The 21,008-nt window shown below is 37.6% G+C and overlaps 1 protein-coding gene across 1 annotated transcript; it reads right to left on the bottom strand.

Moving 5' to 3' along the window:
• Nucleotides 1-17,836: 17,836 nt before the first annotated feature.
• Nucleotides 17,837-20,422, bottom strand: FSHB (follicle stimulating hormone subunit beta). Its single transcript, XM_043580855.1, has 2 exons — nt 19,989-20,422; nt 17,837-18,067 (listed from the first exon to the last, which is right to left on the bottom strand). Exons 1-2 carry the CDS (start codon nt 20,145-20,147, stop codon nt 17,837-17,839), a joined length of 390 nt encoding a protein of 129 aa, XP_043436790.1. The 5' UTR covers nt 20,148-20,422.
• Between the last annotated feature and the right edge of the window lie 586 nt (nt 20,423-21,008).

Below are 21,008 nucleotides of genomic sequence, written 5' to 3'. Positions count from 1 at the left end.
ATAAAGAGATTATGGATACAATTCATAGATTTAATCAACCCTCTCAGCAGAAAACAGGAATAAAGATGAGATAATACCATCAAAGGCACTACCAGTTTGAAATAAACTGGCAGATGATTACAGCTTTGTAGTAGAGGCTAAAGTCTGGGATTGTGATGCCTCCTGCTTTGGTTTTCTTCTTCAATATTACTTTGGCTATTTGAGGTCTTTTGTGGTTCCATACAAATTTTAGAATTGCTTGTTCTAGCTTTGAGAAGAATGCTGGTGCAATTTTGATTGGTATTGCACTGAATGTGTAGACTGCTTTGGGCTGTGTTGATGTTTTAACAATATTTATTCTTCCAATCCATGAGCATGGAATGTTTTTCCATTTCTTTGTATCTCCTTCAATTTCCTTCATAAGCTTTCTATAGTTTTCAGCAGACAGATCATTTACATCTTTGGTTAGATTTATTCCTAGGTATTTTATGGTTCTTGGTACAATTGTGAATGGGATAAGTTTCATTATTTCTCTTTATGTTGCTTCATTATTGGTGTATAAAAATGCCACTGATTTCTGTACATTAATTTGTATCCTGCGACTTTCATGAATTCATGTATCAGTTCTAGTAGACTTTATGGTATTGGCACAAAAACAGACACATAGACCAATGGAATAGAATAGAGACTCCAGAATTGGACCCACAAATGTATGACCAACTAATCTTTGACAAAGCAGGAAAGAATATCCAATGATATCCAAAAAAAGACAGTCTGTAACAAATGCTGCTGGGAGAGCAACATGCAGAAGAATGAAACTAGACCTTCTTATACCATTCACAAAAATAAACTCAAAATGGATGAAAGACTTGAATGTGAGACAGGAAACCATCAAAACCCTAGAGGAGAAAGCAGGAAAAAAACCTCTCTGTCCCCAACTGCAGCAGTTTCTTACTTGACACATCTCCAAAGGCAAGGGAATGAAAAGCAAAAATGAACTATTGGGACCTCATCAAGATAAAAAGCTTCTGCACTGCAAAGGAAACAATCAACAAAACTAAAAGGCAAGCAATAGAATGGGAAAAGATATTTGCAAATGACATATCAGATAAAGGGCTAGTATCCAAAATCTATAAAGAACTCACCAAACTCCACATCCAAAAATCAAATAATCCAGTGAAGAAATGGTCAGAAGACGTGAATAGACAATTTTCTAAAGAAGACACCAGATGGCCAACAGACACATGAAAAGATGCTCAACGTCACTCCTAATCAGGGAATACAAATCAAAACCACACTGAGATACCACCTCATGCCGGTCAGAGTGGCTAAAATGGATACATCAGGAGACTATAGATGCTGGCGAGGATGTGGAGAAATGGGAAGCCTCTTGCACTGTTGGTGGGAATGCAAACTGGTGCAGCCACTCTGGAAAACAGTGTGGAGGTTCCTCAAAAAATTAAAAATAGATCTACCCTATGACCCAGCAATAGCACTGCTAGGAATTTACCCATGGGATACAGGAGTGCTGATGCATAGGGGCACTTGTACCCCAATGTTTATAGCAGCACTCTCACCAATAGCCAAATTAAGGAAAGAGCCTAAATGTCCATCAACTGACAACTGGATAAAGAAGATGTGGTTTATATATACAATGAAATACTACTTGGCAATGAGGAAGAATTAAATCTGGCCATTTGTAGCAATGTGGATGGAACTGGAGAGTATTATGCTAAGTGAAATAAGTTAGGCAGAGAAAGACAGATACCATATGTTTTCACTCATATGTCGATCCTGAGAAACTTAACAGAAGACCATGGCGGGGGGGAAGGGGGAAAAAGTTACAGAGAGGGAAGGAGGCAAACCATAAGAGACTCTCAAATACTGAGAACAAACTGAGGGTTGATGGGGGGTGAGGGAGAGGGAAAGTGGGTGATGGGCTTTGAGGAGGGCACCTGTTGGGATGAGCACTGGGTGTTGTATGGAAACCAATTTGACAATAAATTATAAAAAAAAAAAGAAAAAATTAAAAAAAAAAAAGAAATAAACTGGCAGAGAAAGTGGGTGGAATGAATTAAGGCTGTCTGACTTGTTGGATTCTGTAGGACCAGAGCACAGAGCTGTTTGCCTGTGAACATGTGCTATTCTTCAGGGAAGGGGAACAATGACCCAGAGGCTATTCAGAGATCATCAGGGCTGCCACTTTCACCAGGGGCCCAGGTAGCCAGGCTATTTTCTCCTCCCTGGTTTCAGAGTGCAGAGCCTCTGCAGACAGCCATGTGAGCAAGGGCTAGAGGGGCAAGGAGCTTAAGGGGGAGGGGGAGAAGGTCACTACAGAGCTGTGGGGGGTGATGCTGCCACCCCAGTGACTTGGAAGACAGGATATAGAGGCAAAGGAGAGTAGTTTCAAGCCTTAAGACCTACTGGAATTTATCTTGCTAGGTTTGGGACTTGTCTGCGACTCATCACTACTTTTTTCTTTCCTATTTCTCCCTTTTGGATGGGAATGTTTATCCTCTGCCTGCCTTACTGTCTTATTTTGGAAGCACATAACTAGTTTTACAGGATCACAGCTGGAGAGGAATTTTGACTCAAGATGAATCATACCTTGAGTCTCACCCATATCTGACTTAGATGATATTTGGATGAGATTTTAGTCTTTAGAGTTGATGCTAGAATGAGTTAACACTTTGAGGGCTATTGGGTGGAATGAATGTGTTTTGCATATAAGAAGGGCATGAATTTTGGTCTGCCAGATATGGAATAATATTATAGACTTGTCTTCCCAAAATCCATATATTGAACCTCAAACCATGGTGTGACTATATTTGGAGATAGGGCCTTTATGCATGTAATTAAGATTAAATGAAATCATAAGGTCTGAGCCCTGGTGTAATAATGATAGGATTAGTGTTTGTATAAGAACATCCAGGACATATATAAAACAGAGGGGTGAGAAAGAAAAGAAAGGGAGGGAGGGAAAATGGGAGGAAGGGAAGAAAGAAGAAAAGAAAGAAGAGAAAGGAAAAAACTAAAAGAAAGTTTCCCTCTCCATTTTTAGTAGAATGTGTTTGAACTTAAATGTCTACCAAATTAACATAGACTCCTAATTACTTGTATATATTATGAATATATCAACTTCATGGTAACTACAAACTTCAAACCTATAACAGATACACAAATAATAAAGAGAAAGAAAGCCAAACATAACACTACAGTGATTTGTCAATCACAAGGAGAACAAGAGAAGAAAAGAATAGAGAACTACAGAAATAATCAGAAAACAAATAAGAAAATGGCAATAAGTACATATCTATCAATAATTCTTGGAATTTAAATGGCCTAAATGCTCCAATCAAAACATAAAGTGGCAGAATGGATAAAAAATTAAGACCCATCAATATGCTGCCTATAAGAGGCTCACCTCAGACCTAAAGATATATGCAGACTGAAGTGAAGGGATGGAAAAACATTTACTATGCAAATGGAAGAAAAAAAAGTCAGGATAGTAATACTTATATCAGGAAAAATAGACTTTATTTATTTATTTATTTATTTATTTATTTATTTAGGCTTCATGCCCAGCATGACACCCAATATGGGGCTTGAACTCACAACCCTGAGATTGAGATCATAACCTGAGCTGAGATCAAGAGTTGGACACCTAACCGACTGAGCCACACAGGAGCCCCAGACAAAATGGACTTTAAAACAAAGACTGTAACAAGAGACAAATAAGGATATTATATAATGATAAAGGGAACAATTCAGCATGAGGATATAACAATTGTAAATATATATGCACCCATTGTTAAGCACCTAAATATATAAAGCAAATATATAAAGCAAATAGAGAAATTGATGGCAATACAATAATAGGGGACTTTAATCCCCCACTTACATCAATGAGGAAATCGTATCTATGAATGACACATTGGACCAGATGGATATAACATATATAGAGCAGTCCATCCCAAACCAACAGAATACACATTCTTTTCAAGCACATGTGAAACATTATCCAGAATAGATTATATATTAGGCCACAAGAAAAGCCTTGATAAATTTAAGATGACTGAAATCGTACTATGTATCTTTTCTGACCACAGTGTTATGAAACTAGGAATAAATGACAAGAAAACAGCTGGAAAAAACACAAACATGTGGAGGCTAAACAGCATGATACTAAATAACCAATGGGTGAATGAAGTAGTCACAGAAGAAATAAAAAAAATACATGAAGACAAGTGAAAATAAAAACACAATGGACTAAAATCATTGGGATTTAGCAAAAGCAGTTCTACAAGAGAAATATATAGCAATATAGGCCACATCAGGAAACAAGGGAAAGCTCAAATAAACAATCTAATCTTACACTTAAGGAACTAGAAAAAGAAGAAAGCCCAAGGTGAGTCGAAGGAAGGAAATAATAAAGATCAGAGCATAAGTACATGACACAGAGATCACACACACACACACACACACACACACACACACACACACACAAATATATATAAATTAAACTGAGACCTGGTTGTAGATTCATCAAGAAAAAAAGAGAAAGTACCCAAATAAAATCAGAAACAAGGGAGAACTAACAACTGGAACCATAGAAATACAAAGGATTAGGGGTACCTGGATGGCTCATTTTGTTAATCATTCAGCTCTTGATCTTGGTTCAGGTCATGATCTCGTGGTTCATGAGATCAAATCCCGTGTCATGCTCTGAGCTGTTAATGCAGAGCCTGCTTGGGATTTTCTCTTTTCCTCTCTCTCTGCTGCTCCCTGGCTTGCGTGCTCTCTCTTTCTCTCTCAAAAATAAATAAAAATAAACTAAAAAAAAGAAATACAAAGGATTATAAGAAAATACTGTGAAAAATTATATGCCAACAAATTGGACAATCCAGAAGAAATGGGTAAATATCTAGAAACATACAGTCTTCCAAATGTAAACCAAGAAGAACTAGAAGATTGAACAGAATTATTATAACTAACAAAAATTGAATTGGTAATCAAAAAGTACCAAAAAGTAAAACTACCAGATGGATTCACAGGTGAATTCTACCAAACATTTAAAGAAGAGTTAATACTATTCTCCTCAAACTATTCCAAAAAACAGAGGAGGAAGGAAAGCTTACAGATACATCTTATAAGGCCTGATACCGTAACCAAAGAGACCCCCAAAAATCTACAGACCAATATCCTTATTAACATCGGTGCAAAAATTCTCAACAAAATAATAGCAAATAGCATACAATAGTACATTAAAAGATCATTCACCATGATTGGGGATTTATTCTCGTGATGCAAAGATGGCTCAATAGTTGTAAATCAATCAAATTGATATACCACATCAACAAAATGAAAGTTAAAAATCATATTATCACCTCAATAGATGCAGAAAAAGCATTTGACAAAGTACAATATCCAGTCATGTTAAAAACTCATCAAAGTGGGCTTAGCCTTATATGAAAAGCCCACAACTGACATCATACTCAATGGTAAAAAACTGAAAGTGAAAATTTTTCCTCTAAGGTCAGAAATAAGACAAGGACGTGCACTCTCACCACTTGTATTCAGTATAGTACTGGAAGTCCTAGCCATAGAAGTCAGACAGGAAAAAGAAATAAGAGGCAAGGTGCCTGGGTGGCTCAGTTGGTTGAGCTCTGGTCATGGTCTCACAGTTTGTGGGTTCGCAGTTCGTGTTGGGCTCTGTGCTGACAGCTCAGAGCCTGGAGCCTGTTTTGGATCCTGTGTCTCCCTCTCTCTCTGCCCTCCCCTGGTTGTTCCCTGTCTCTCAAAAATAAACATTAAATAAAAAAGAAATAGGAGACATCTATATTGGTAAAGAAAAGTTAAACTTTTCACTATTTGCATATGACATACATAGAACGTCTTAAAGACTCCATTAGAAAACTAGTGGAAGTAATAAATTGTTTCACTAAAGTTGCAGGATACAAAATTAATACATAGAAATTATTAGTATTCCTACACAATAATAATGAAGTATCAGAAAGAAAAATTAAGGAAACAACTCCATTTACAACTGCTCTAAAGTGAAGAAGATACATAGGAATAAACTTAACCAAAGAGGTGTAAGACTTGTAATCTGAAACCTATGAAACATTAATGAAAGAAGTTGTTGATGACATAAATAAATGGAAGGATACTCCTTGCTCATGGGTTAGAAGAATTAATATTATTAAAGTGTACACATTACCCAAAGCAACTTACAGATTCATAGCAATCCCTGTCAAATACCAATAGCATTTTTCACATAACTGGAACAAATAATACTAAAATTTGTATGAAATCACAAAAGACCCTGAATTGCCAAAGATTGCCAAAGCAATCTTGAGAAAGAAAAACAAACCTGGAGTTATCACAATTCCAGATTTCAAGTTATATAGAAAGTTGTAGTAACCAAAAAAGTATGGTACTGGCACAAAAATAGAAACATAGATCAATAGAACAGAATAGAGAGCCCAGAAATAAACCCACACTTATATGGTTATTTAATCTATGACAAAGGAGGCAAAAATACATAATGGGGAAAAGGTAATCTCTTCAATAAATGGTATTGGGAAAACTGGACAGCAACATGTAAAAAAGAGTGAAACTGGACCACTTTCTAACACCATATACAAAAATAAGCTCAAAATGGAATCAAGACCTAATGTGAGACCTGAAACATGAACATCCCAGAAGAGAAAATAAGCAGTAATTTTTCTGACTTTGGCCACAGAAACATTTTTCTAGACATGTCTCTTCAGGCAAGGGAAACAAAAGCAAAAATAAATTATTGGGACTGCATCAAAAAAAAACTTTCTCATGGCAAAGGAAACCATCAACAAAACAAAAAGATAACCTAGTAAATGGGAGAAGATATTTACAAATGATATATCCAATAAGGGGTTACCTATCCAAAATATATAAAGAACTTCTACAACTCAACACTGAAAAACAAACAACAATATGATTAAAAAATGGGAAAGGAACTAAATAGCCATTTTTCCAAAGAAGACATAAGATGACCAAAAGACACATGAAAAGATGCTCGACATCACTAATCATCAGGGAAATGCAAATCCAAACCACAAGGAGATACCATCTTAGACCTCTCAGAATGGCTATAATCAAAAAGACAAGAAATAACAAGTGTTAGTAAAGATATGGGGGAAATAGAACTTGTTGGTGGAAATGTAAATTGGTGCAGTTACTGTAGAAAAAACACTATGGAGGTTCCTAAAAATATTAAAAATACCAATACCATATGAATCAGTAACTTCACTATTGGGCATTTTACCCCCAAAAAATGAAAACATGAATTTGAAATGATATATGAACCCCTATATGTATTGCAGCATTATTTATAATAGCCAAGATGTGGAAGCAACCTAAGTGTCCCTCAGTAGACAAATGGGTAAGAAATATGTGGTACGTACACACACACACACACACACACACACACACACACACACACACACAGAGGAATACTATGCAGCCATAAAAAGTATATCTTGCTATTTGAGACAACATGGATGGACCTAGAGGGTATTATGCTAAAGGAAGTAAGACCAAGAAAGATAAATACCATATGATTTTATTCATATGTGAATCTAAAAAATAAACAAATGAGTAAATTTTAAAAAAGCAAATCAGGCTGGCCATTACAGAGAATAAACTTGTGGTTGCCAGAAGGGAGGGGAGTGGGAGAATGAGAAAAATGGGTGATGGGGGGTGAGAGATACACACCTCCAGTTATGAAATGAATAAACCATCAGAATAAAAGACACAGCATAAGAATAGTCATTGATATTGTAATAGAGATGTATGGTGGCAGATGATAGCTACAGTTGTGAATGTAACATATAGACTCATTATGAAATCACTATGTTGCACACCTGAAACTAATGTAAGATTATGTGGCAGCCATACTCAAATAACTTAAAAAACAGAAGAAGAGACACAAAAATGCTCTCTTCCTCTTGCCTGTCTCCTCCCCTCCTCCCTCTCTCCCCATCTCCTCCCCTCCTCTCCTCCTCTCTCTTCCCCCTTGCCCACTTCTCTCTTTTTCCTCCTTTCCTCACTTTCCTCCTTTCTTCACTTGTTCTCTTTCCTCCCCTTTTCCTCCACCACGTGAGGATGCAGTGAGAAGGTGGCCTTCCATAAGCCAGAAAGAATGCTCTTACTAGGAACTGAATTGGCTGGCACCTTGATATAGGATTTCTAACCTCCAGAATTTCTGTCATTTAAGTCATCCAGTCTGTGGTATTTTGTTATGGCAGCCTGAACTGACTAAGACAATTCCTGAGACTGCTTTTTCCCCTCTTTCTTTTTCTTTCATTGGCCTATGTGTCCCCTTCCAACTTCTGCCCATTTGTCTTTGTTACAACTTTTATTTAAGAAAGTACAGAAGGACATAAAACATGTTCAAGGCTGGATCAGAATTTTACCCAGAAGAAAATTAAATTTTGAGACAGCATTCTGCAGGTGCATATTAACTGAACTTGAGGGGAAAATGGAATTTAGGAGATGGTAAAATTGCATTTGAGAGGAGATGTAGTTATCTCACAGTGCCTGTGTCTATCTAGAGATCATTTCCATTTCCGTTTCCTCCATGTATCAGTACTAGCACTCCCTACTGCATTTCTTTTGGTATCATCAAGAATAAATTACTTAAGAATGAAGATAGGGAAAAATAAAAACCATGAACGTAATGTTTCTTTTTGATCAATTGATTTCTCACAATGTATTAGGCAGTATAACAGGATGTTAAAATGAAAGTTTCAAGACATTGAGATATAATAGGTTTCAGATATTAAAATGAACTGACCATCCTCTAGGAATTTCAGAGCAGACATCCAAAAAATTTTTAGAGAGCATCACTCTCATTAAGGAATTAACTAAATGTTGATGGTTGGAAATGAGAGGGTCTTATGAAGATGAGTGCTTTGGAGGAGCTTGTATGAAATTCCCACTCTATTCCCTGTTGTAAAGTACAAAGGTACTCTCTCCTCATTTCTACTTCAAGGATGGGAGGCTTCAATGTGACCCCTTAGACAGCTTAATATACATTCTCTAGAGTTGATGCATATACTGTATGACTGACACCTGAGTCATGCCTGAGAAAGCTAAACATTAAGAAACTGGCTAAAGCTTCCTGTGACCTCAGAGTAGAAGGTCAGGATCTGGAAAGTAACTTCTCTCCTCTCCGATATCGGACTAGTGACTCAAAAATTCTGGGTCTGTATGGGAAGGCCACTTTAGGAATGTCTGTCTAATAAAGGATACTGCTTAAGAGGTTGTGTCAGAGGCTGGAGATACAGTGTTGGATAAAGACGGTAAGGGGCTCAGGAGAGGCATGCCTATGGTGATGCACTACCCATGTCAGGGAATTGCAGTTGGAGAGTCCCAGCAGAATCGCCTCTGGAGAACACAGACATATGCTCGGAGAGAGTCGGCTTCAAACCGTTGTCAGGTCCTAAAAGTATGCAATTATCTTTTTTATCCTTCTTTTCCCTACTCTGTATTCCCATCCAGGGGTGCCAGCAACCTGCAGGAAATCTATATGAGAGGGAGAGTTAAGGATCAATCACCCACTCCAGCAAGGATGGAAAAGTTTAATAACAGCTCCTGTTTGAAGTTTTTGTTGTTAGCCGGGACTGGAGGTTTGGGGTTACTATTGTGTTTGTGAAATGATAATGAAGATTTTTTATTACCCAAGAGTGACCTGTGATGCCATGTAACCTGATAAATTTTTATGCAGTGGCAGGGAAGGGACAGCTGCCTCTGAACAAATTCAAAGGGACAGTGGGAGAACAAATAAAATTGCTCTTAGGATCACACTCCACGAATCCTACTTTTTCAGTGTACTGATGACAATAGCATATAATATTTATATGTTGGGGCCAATGTATAGAAAGTAGCCTGAAATCAGATCAATCTTGAACTCGATTAATTACCTCTTTTTTCAAGTGCAGAACAATTACGTAGGCTTTTCAAGTCCATTAAAATTGTTGGGTATGATTTCAGCAATATCTATTTGAGATCTGGCAGTCAATCTGCCTGCCATGTTCAACTTCCCTTTTGAGATTAAACTGGCTTTTTACCTCTGCCTTGCTCAAGAAAACAACATCAGGCTGCTCTTTGCTTATGGGAAGTTACTGAAGGGACAAAGGTTATATTTTGCTTTCAAAGGCAGCCTGCTTTTAGGTAACGCAGAAGCCCACTGTTGGGGCATCTAGTGACCTTCATCATGGCCTGTGTGAAGAACTCTGCCCAAGTAGAGATGATACCATTTGAGTCAATCAAATCTTCTCTCTTGGGGATTTAAGCTAAGAGACTTAAAGAGAAGTTGTGATGGATTTTGGGTGCTGTGCTGAAAGGGGTCTCTAATTAACAGCCACATCCATACTGAAGATATTGGAGCTATTGTGCAGAGAGAGAGATATGTTAGAAATGAGCCTTGGGGACCCCTGAACAAGGATGCTGTCTTGATCCTTTTAAGTGTTTTAGTTTTAGTTCCAATTCCATGAGCATTCTTAAAGTAAAATCATTCTTTAACTATAAAGAAATGTGATGGGTGTCTGTCCTTTGACACCAAAAAAGGCCCTCTCTGGAGGAATGTGGTAAACTGGCACCAATTTCATTGCACACTTAACATAGCCACATCTTCAGGGCTCACCTGTCTGAGCTGCTATATGATGGACTTTTGTTTTCCTGCTTATTTTAAGGACAGCTGACTTCCTGAATATAACATCTATTATTTCAGTTGGTTCTGAGTGGATATTTATTATTTTCATTGTTAGTGTGAGCTGATTGTCTGTATATTCACGTCATCACATGGGCCAACAGACCATATTCTATGTATGGACTTTTAATATGATCATTATGTATATTGTTTCAAAGTGGCTCAGATTGTTTTGTTATTGATGTTATTTGGTGATCTGTATTGGAGCTTGAGAAAAAAATGCTGAAGGAATAGACTATCTTGCTCTAGATGGAAATAAATGTATTCCACATATGGGAGCCTTTGAGGACTTATTGCTTAATAACTGAAATTCTTTGCCTAGTTCCTCTGTACTTTATCACTCTCGCTGGACTTAATCTCTAGCATTTGGTCTAATCATTATTACCTCTCCCTCAGGGTCACCCTCTCTTTTCCCAGGTGAGGTGAGGCTTTAAATAATTACATTCGATAGACAGCATCATATCTTAGTGTGATATGAATTCCTGGCTTCATTAAAATTTATCAGTGACCTGAGTGTTGAATTTTAACGCCTACTCAAATGTTGCCAGGTGGTCTACCTCTAAGTGGATCCTCAAATTATCCTCACAATGAAGCCTGTGGAGAAACAGTGGAGCATTACTGTGTACACACAGGCATGGAAATCATGGGAACTTCCTGACTCTTGGATTCCCCACTTAATCCACTTAATATCTCTATGATCATAATGCCTTAGGAAAGAGACTTTACCAGGGAAACAGGAAGGAGGCACTAGCTTGCCTTTTTTGGGGAGGTCTTTTTACTGGTCATCAGGGCTCTTCAGTGTCATTCCCTGAATCTACTTTCAGACTGAAAGACGAAGGAAGTTTCATTTAGGGAAATTGTGCACGCGTGTGTACACACACACACACACACACACACACACACACACACACATCCAGGCTCAAAGTTAAAATACTAAATGACAAATTTTTCATTAGAAGCTAGTAATCTATGGGCATGTATGTGAACAATATTAGATAACTGACTTTGTATTTGGTTCATGTGGATTGGTATGAAACATTAAGTTTCTTGAGAACTGTGGATCCCTAGATTAGTTAAGGTAGCATTACCTGTTGTAAACCCTCAAGTTTCAGTGACTTAACACATGAGAAGTTTATTCTTGATACTAAGTCCTCTCAGAGGGAACAGGTGTGTGGGGTTATGTGGATCCTCGGGTCATTCAGAGACAGGCTGATGGATGTTCTGCCATCTTCTATACGTGACTTCCAAGATTGCTTTAAGCATAAAACTCAGCCAGAAAAGACAGGAAGTATTATTCATTTATGGGAAGGATTTATGAGCCAGACCTAGAATTAGCACACATCATTTATGATAACCTTTCATTGGTAGAACTCAGTCACATTATCAGACCTTTCTACAGGTAAGACTGAGAAAGGTAGACTAGTTATGGTCCCAAGAAGAAAAGAAAAAGGGTTCTGGTGAGCATATAACAATCTCTGTCACAGTCCAAATATCTAAGAACAATACAAGTTTCATCCTTCTCCCTCATGTCAAACTACCTCCTTGCCTCTCCAAAGAGCTCATCCATACTTGAGTCCAGTTCCAGGTCACTACTTTCCAGATGATAAAGTTCTCACCATCATTCCACAAGTGGCTTCTTATGTGCTAGCAACCCATGAACTAAAAAGACAAGTTATCTTCCTTTTCCCTCTCCACCTAGTATTCAGTGATGAAGTAGTGGCACTTCTACACCATAATACTAATCACAATACCATTCCCATTCATAAAAGGGAAGACTAGGAGACACAGCTCATGGAATCAAGGATCAAATCCTACTGGACAAGCTTTATGAAATCCTTCTGCCTTGGCAGTTGACGAAATTCCTTAATTAGATGCTGATTCTTCTCTCTAGAGGAACATTTTTTTTTCCATGTCCTTGTTCTCCATAGCTTCTGGCTCTACCATCACATTTTAAGTAGGTATGGAAAGTGGCCCTCCTTGGAGTTGTACAAGTTTAGTAGAGTACTTTCTGCTCACCAACTTTTAGGACTCAAAAGTTGTTTGAATAATCAAAGGCATTTTTAGTCTAATCTTTTGGTTTTGTTGACAACTCTCTTAAATACTTTCATTTTGTTCCTGGCACCTATAAAAATATCTAAAGTTCTTTTCCTAAACATGATCCTAAATCCTGATTTATTTATTTTTTTTGCTTCCTTACAGCTTAGTGGTTCTATTGTGGATACTATCTGAGATAAAAGACCTAGGTGATAAGGCCACACCTTAAATCTGTCTACCTCAGGACTGAATCCTAATAGATCTTTGTTCCTCAAATCCATTTTATCTCTTACTATTTGGGGTCTAGAAGCAATAACCTTTTATTATAAACCTCAAGTCTTCAAATCCTAGACTTTTTCCGTTCCCTTTTATGTCTATTTGAAAACAAACCATAGCTTTAATAACTAGAGGGTAAAAGCCAATTCTGTTAACATTTGAACTCTTTGTGAACCTTTTGGCAAACTTTTTCTGTAAAGGTCTAAATTGTAAATTATTTTAGACTTTGTGGACCATAAACAGTTTTTGTCACAACTATTGAATTCTGTTGTAGTGCAAAAACAGCCATAGATAACTGGCTATGTACCAATAAACTTTATTTTTTAAAAAAGTTGATGGGCCAGATTTGGGCCATAGGCCATAAATTTGCTAAAAGCTCAGTAAACATGTGATTAGCCTTCACGTTTTTACAGCAGAAAGTTTTACTCTGATTATCACTTTTTTTTATCCTATTGTACAACCACTAAGCTAATGCCACATCTGCTAACTTTTTTGTTAATGCAGCACTCTACTTCCAGTGCCAATTTACATATTACTTAAAATAATGAAATTTTTCTTAATTGATAAACCCACAAATGCCAGTAGTTTAACCCAATAGAAAATTTCTTCACTGATCTAAAGTCCATCCAGTCTGCTGTAAGGATTGTTGATGTTGGGGCATACTACTCCATGCAAGCATTCAGGAATCCAGGATGACAGTGGCTCTGTTATCATCAACATAAAGCTTTCAAGGTCATCCTGGGTGTTGACATCTAGCTGATATAGGAAGAGAATGGATGACTGCTTATGAGAGGATTTCAGGGGACAGATATGGAATATATCCTAGTACTTCCACTCACATTCTATTGACTGGAACACAGATATAACTTGATTGCAAGGAAGACTAGGAAATGGAGTTCAGCTTTAGAGCCAGGAAGAAGTAAGCACAGATCTTGGTGAACATCCGAAATTCTGCCTCAATTCCTAAATGAATATTAATGACTGAGCCTTGCACACTAGCTGTGTGAATTTAGGCTCAGGGCCCATCTCAACTTTCTTATAATGGGCATAAATTCAGGATTAAATGTATAAAGCATATAAAGATGCTTTGTCACTTGTTAACTAGCAAACACTTTGTATGTATGAAAGAATATAATGAGTACCTGGATAGCTCTTCCCCAGATTATATATATGTTAACATTATACCATATTTGTGACTTTGATTTATGTTAAGATATAAACATTGTAAATCTAGTTTGAGGTTCCTTAAGTACTTTCCTCCAGTTCCATTCATCTTTATCCTTCCTCGCTATTGTGAACTTAGTATTTATTAATCTTGTATACTGGTACCACATTTTTAATCACTTAAACTGGTCAGTAAGTCAGCACTACTGAATTCTACGATAGTCGGCAAAATCTCTCATGGGAGGAAAGGCATGGTATTCTGGTTAAAGCATTCCACGGTGGAAGATACAAAATCATCCCTCAACCCTCGTAGATGGTCTCAGGTATAGCAGCCTCTTGGGAATGAGGGAATGGGGAGATAGGAAGTTGAGAGGTAGTCATAGGTCAGACCATGATGAGCCTCATGTGTCAGCTAAATATTAAGATTTTATTTTGAGGGGCGCCTGGGTGGCGCAGTCGGTTAAGCGTCCGACTTCAGCCAGGTCACGATCTCGCGGTCCGTGAGTTCGAGCCCCGCGTCAGGCTCTGGGCTGATGGCTCGGAGCCTGGAGCCTGTTTCCAATTCTGTGTCTCCCTCTCTCTCTGCCCCTCCCCTGTTCATGCTCTGTCTCTCTCTGTCCCCCCCAAAAAAATAAATAAAAAAACGTTGAAAAAAAAATTAAAAAAAGATTTTATTTTGAAAAGAAAGAGGAATCCCATTCATTATTAGACATGATCAAAGTTGTGATTTGTGAGGAGTTGAGCCATGAGGACTTCTCAGAGGTAGAAAGACCCTTGCTATAATGCTAAGGAGAGATAATATGGCTTCAACTAAAATAGTGGTCCATGGGGTTAGGCTCTCAAGCACTTGGAGAGCTCACAAATGTTCTTTCTTGCTGCTTCATAAAGGATTGTACTTCAGTTTGGCATGGGGGTGTCTCAGGTGGAAAATGTTGCTCCTTCCTAGCATTTTGACCTTGATGTTCTAAGCTAAGTTGTAGAGATCTCTCTACATCAAGATTATAGTCCTTCTGATGGACTCCTAAAGCACCTCACATTCATTATCTTTTTTAATCTTTACAGCAACCCTGTGGCATAGTTACCATCTTTACTCCATTTTAAAGTGAGGAAAGTGATGCCCGGAGTAGTTAAATAGCTTGCCTAATATTACTAGAAAGAACCTAAGCTATGTTGCTTTACTTAGGTCTGACTTACCATCTTGACACATCATATCTTTTAAAGCATAACATCTGGTATTTATTGGGGAATGCTGTGTGCCAGGCACTGTCCTAAGCCCTTTACATGTGTTTTCCCATTTAATCATCTGTATAACCCTCTGAGGTAAATATTATTATCCTCATTTTACAGCTGAGGAAAAAGAGATCCAGAGAATTTAAGTAACTTGTTTAAGATGCTACATCTGGACAAGGTGATTAAGACAAGTTAACTCTGGAGCCATTGCCCTGTACTGTCTCTAACAGGAAGGCAATTATTTTGATTTCTAAAAGTATAGCGAGAAGGAAAACATTGTTATAATTTAAAGCTCTTATTCAACTTTGCTTAATAAGTCCTAATTTCAGTGTGTCACAATATTGTAGAGAATATAAATAAGCCACGATCAGTACCAGATTTGAATGGGCATAGCTTGATTATCAATACATACAATTTTGCTTCAATCTTTGTCAAAATGACTTCTTAATATGGTGGAGTAGTCATAGGAGAGCTGGCTAAGAGCTAGGAGGCCAGGGCTCCTTTTTTTTTCTTTTTAATTTTTGTTTTAGAGACATAGAGACAGTGTTTGTGCATGTGCAAGGCGGGGAGGTGTGTGTGTGTGTGTGTGTGTGTGTGTGTGAGAGAGAGAGAGAGAGAGAGAGAGAGAGAGAGAGAGAGAGAGAGAGAATCTCAGGCAGGATCCATGCTCAGTGTCGAGCCTGATGTGGAGCTTGATCCTGCAACCCTGAGATCATGACCTGAGCCAAAATCAAGAATTGGATGTTCAACCAGCAGAGCCACCCAGGCCCCTAAGATGCCAGAGTTCTAATCCTGGTTCTGCCATGAACTGTCTTTGTGATCTTGGGTGGGTCAATTAATATCCTTAGACTTCAGTTTTTCCATTTCAAAAATTCAAAAATGAACTAGAAAATCTCTAATGTCCCCACCCACTCTGTGATTCTTTGTCTCCCACTGCCCGCCCCCCCCACTCCATCAGAAACTGAGTTCAAAAAATGATAGGAAATTTAAGTAAACACTTCTAGAAATGCAACAAAATTAATTTTAATGTTTTCAAAGGTGAGGACAATTAAATATTACAGAAGAACTAGGAATTATTTTTTAATATTCTTTCTACTAATATTATAAAGATAAGACATATTTTAGTCATTTGCTTATACATGAAAAAATCTAAATCTAAGACTCTGTGGCTAGCATCTTTATTAAAAAAATAAGATTTAAATAAATTAAACAATATAAGTATGAAATAACTCCATGACTAAGAGAGGTAACACCTTGAAAAGAAATCAACTCATGAAATAGTTTTAATATTTATCCTCTTGAAAGAAACAGATATGGGAGAACATGGATAGACAGAAGAAAAGATTGACATACAGAGGATTCTAGAAAACAGGTAGTTTTTCTTTTTCCTCCTAGCTAACTCTTTCTAAAAAAGATATTTTTTTACACAAATGTGTTTGTAGATAGGATAAATGTACTTACTAAGTTGACAAAATTGCTTTCCAATCTACTTTCAAATCCACGTCTCTTCAAAGGAGTGGATCCTAGCCTGGAGCGCAGGGTGATGTAGTTTTTTTTTCTACTTCTCAAAGGGAATTTTGCAGGAGCCTGACAATATTTGTTCAATTTGTTTAAATGATGAAATAGATACGGGCTAATTTTCCCAGGCCCTCATTAACATTTCTTGCTTTTGCCCTTTAACTGAAGGGTTTGGTAGTAATAGTTAGAAATCCTGAGCTCTGGTAACCCCCATATACACTAAGCAATTCATGCAAGATGCATCGTATCTTAGTACGATGTGACAGAGAAGGAGAGGTGAGGTGAGGTTAATGCCCCCACTTTCATGGACTGATTGGCATTGCTGAAGGCAATCTCATCAGCCAGAGTCAAACATGCTCTTTTAGTGTTTCCTATCCCTACCTTTCAGATCTTACTTTCCTTAAGGAAGCCATTGTTGAATTTCTTACTAAATTTCAGGCATGGTGCTAGGCATTGAGACTATAATCATGAAGATGCTGGCCCTGCTTTTGAGGGCTTAAATGTCTAGAAGGCCGCCTTTAGTACTCTGATCCATTCCCATCTTATTTCTGCCCTTTGGGCCTAAAATCCCTTCCTTTTAAGGAAAGGGGTTGCCTGAGAGGATTTCTAAGGCTATTAAATAGGAAAGCACCCACATGTCTATAAGTTAAGACTGAATAAAATTTATGGAACCAGGTATACAGACAGGGTTGAGTGGTGACAGGCTCCTGGCCCCAGTATTCTTAATTCCTGGACCTCCTCTGCCTGGAGAACAGGGATCAGGGGTCTAATGATCCCCTGGTCCACAGTGGTTTGCAGCCTGGGCATATGGACACACACAGACTTCTTGGATATTTTGGTCCTTTAGGACAAGGATAGGTCACCTGAAATGTCCATTGCTCTTTATTCTTTCATTTCACTGAAGGAGCAGTAGCTGGGCCCCAGGCCTTGTACGGTGCAGTCAGTACTGTCACTATCACACTTGCCACAGTGACATTCAGTGGCTACTGGATATGTATACAGGGAATCTGCCTGGTGAGCACAGCCGGGCACTTTCACTGTCTCGTACACCAGCTCTTTGAAGGTACATGTTTTCTGGTTGTTGGGCCTGGCTGGGTCCTTGTACACTAGATCCTGAGGAGTTTAGAAAGGAGAGGATTAGGTTAAAATATGCTGGAAGTTTCTATGTAGCATAATCAAAATGAGATGGAAACTTAATATTGCTTGTTCTAACTTTTACCCATTAAAGCTCACTTAAGGAATTCCTAACCAAGGAAATATGATCTTATAAATATCCTATTTCCTGGTTCTGGAAATCATACAGAAAAGATAAGTCATTCCTTTTCCTACTCCTTATGTCAATATCAAATCTTAAATATTTCTCAAACTGTAGAGAAATTTTAAATTTCAATATAGAAAAAGATGAAAAGTGAAATATAACAGAAATTTTAAGTTGATTTTTGTACTTAGTCAAAAGCTGTATTAATGACAACTTGAACCATAAAATACTGAAGTTTAATTTCTCAGAAAATGTTTCCAAATACATTGTCCCTTGGTGTTTATAAAAGGCCAAAAAAGACATAATAGGAAATGTTAATGCTTAGCTTAACATGACAATGAAAGCTCATGGAAAATTTTACATATTTTACTGCTTTGTAGACATTTCCCTCCCTTAAATGTTGTATGTTTCGCAGGGCTTTCAGTTTCAAAGCATACACAGTTTGCATATGAAAACATTTTTTTAAAGTTTATTTATTAATTTGAGAGAGAGAGAGAGAGAGAGACAGACTATGAAATGGGGGAGAGGTAGAGAGAGAATCCCAAGCAGGTTTCGCCCTGTCAGCACAGAGCCCAGCCCGAGGTGGGGCTTGATCCCAAAGTGAGATCATGACCTGAGCCAAGATCATGAGTCAGATGCTCAGCCGACTGAACCACCCAGTTGCTCCTGCATATGAGAACTTTTAATCCAGGCAGAATAGGTTTGTTCTAATAGTTTCTAGAAAAATTGTTTGCATCACGAGAGGAAATTTGCAGTGCTGCTTAATTTGTTTCAATATCATGCTACCAGGTCTATTGATCAAACTCATTTACTGCCCAATAAATATATTTCATTAAAAAGTTATTTTCAGTTTCAGTCTATAGAATGAAATTTTGCATAGATAACCAGGTATTATGGGAGAACAAAGTAAACAAAGTAGAAACTCTTTACTTGAGTTAATGCAAAGAAGCTGAGTGAATACAAACTAGTGCTTTAATGCTTCTGTGCTTTGTTTTTCTCAAAGACATGAAGAAGTGAGTAGGATTGCTGATTCATTTTGGTTCTAATAGTCTGTATGCATTGACTGTGTTCTCAGGCTACTTGCTGCCATTTCTAATCAGGTAGACCAATAAGGCAGTTTTTATAATATGGCTGTTTGTGGGGCACCTGGGTGCCTCAGTCTGTTCTTGATCAGGTCATGATCTCATGGTTCACCAGTTTAAGCCCATGTTGGGCTCCATGCTGACAGTGCAGAGCCTGCTTGGCATTCTGTCTCCCTCTTGTCTGTCCCTCCCCCAGTCATGCTGTATCTCTCTCTCTCTCTCTTTCTCAAATAAATAACTGTAAAAAATATGGCTGTTTATGTTTTTTATGTGGTATAGAAACATATTTTGATACTATCTCTGTTGCAACGATATGGCTTCAATTACAGAAAATGGCTTTTTGGGAATATTTTAGATCTATTATTAAATATATGTATGTTTACATGTTTATCTCTCTATATGTAAAATCTACCATAGCACTACTTTTTTTTTGTTTTTGGAAATGAAGAATTGGCATATTTCCAAGTTGATCAGATCAAATCTGAGGCTTCCCTAGATTTATCCTAATCAAATCCAATCCCAAACATCTAACTCATATCATGGCAATTAACCGCAATCATAACACAGGCAGTATTGGCTAAAGGACTCATGGCTATTATTTTGAAAAGCTAAAATATTCATAAAGTGAGAATTAATGAAGCCAGCCTTGTATAGACCCTTACCACCCTCACTTCCAGCAAAGCAAAGTTCCTACCCGGGTGTAGCAGTAGCCTGCACACCAAGTGGCATTGATGCTTATGCAGAAGCGACATTCCTCTTTCTCCACTGTGATGGTGATGTTTGTCAGCTCACAGCTCTTGCAGCAGATTACTCTCCAGCAACAGAAAAGGAAGCAAAACTGGACTGACTTCATCCTGGTCTGTAAAGCAAACAGTTAAGACTATGAGAAACAAACAAACAAAAAACCAAATAATTATAATCATTATGTAAGTTGGCCAAACCAAAAATAATTGATCTTCCCATCCTCCCCAGTCACATTTTGCTTCAGCAATTTTTTCCTTCCTTTTTCTTTCCTTCCTTGTTTCTTGAACAAACATTTCCTCTTATACTCCTTCTTGTTTTTTTTTTTTCCTTTTTTTGTCAAAGTAAACCCATATTGCAGGTCAAAACTCCAATATAATGATTTAAGCAGAGCAATAATATAAAGATTAGAGTATTTAAGTGATTATTCTGAGGATGGTAATTTGTGATTGTCATATTTGTCCATTCATTACCGTTTTAAAGACTATTTTCGTTTAAAAAGAAAAAAGAAATTCTATACTATAAAATTAGCTCATCATTTTTAGCATCTCATAAATATCATCATTTGCTTTTGCTCACCTTTGTTTAAAATAAGACTATTTTAAGAAGCCAGGTGAATTGGTCTGTGTAAAGTTCAATTGGTTGCTAAGAGTGACTACAGCATATTAACCATATTTAAGAATCAAGTTGACAAGCACAAATTGTCTACACAATAGTAGTTGAAAAGGTCTTGATTTGTTCTCCAGATCCTGGAAAACCTACGATTTTAAAAGTAACCATCACCACTTGATAACTATAGATGTCAAGACTCACCTTTGGTTGGCTGCCTAGTCTGGTGAAAGCTGTAGACTGAGTCATCTGAGTTCACCTTTTATACAAAATCATGTGCAACTAACACCTTGTGGATTTGTTGGGTATTAATAAGACCAATGTTACCCTGAAGCTTGCTGTAAGTGAATCAGTGTTTAGGTAG

Source organism: Prionailurus bengalensis, chromosome D1 (assembly GCF_016509475.1).
Source record: "Prionailurus bengalensis isolate Pbe53 chromosome D1, Fcat_Pben_1.1_paternal_pri, whole genome shotgun sequence".
Taxonomy (NCBI): Eukaryota; Metazoa; Chordata; class Mammalia; order Carnivora; family Felidae; genus Prionailurus; species Prionailurus bengalensis.
Note: the sequence above shows the minus strand (reverse complement) of the source record. Positions and strands in the feature narration are given on the sequence as shown.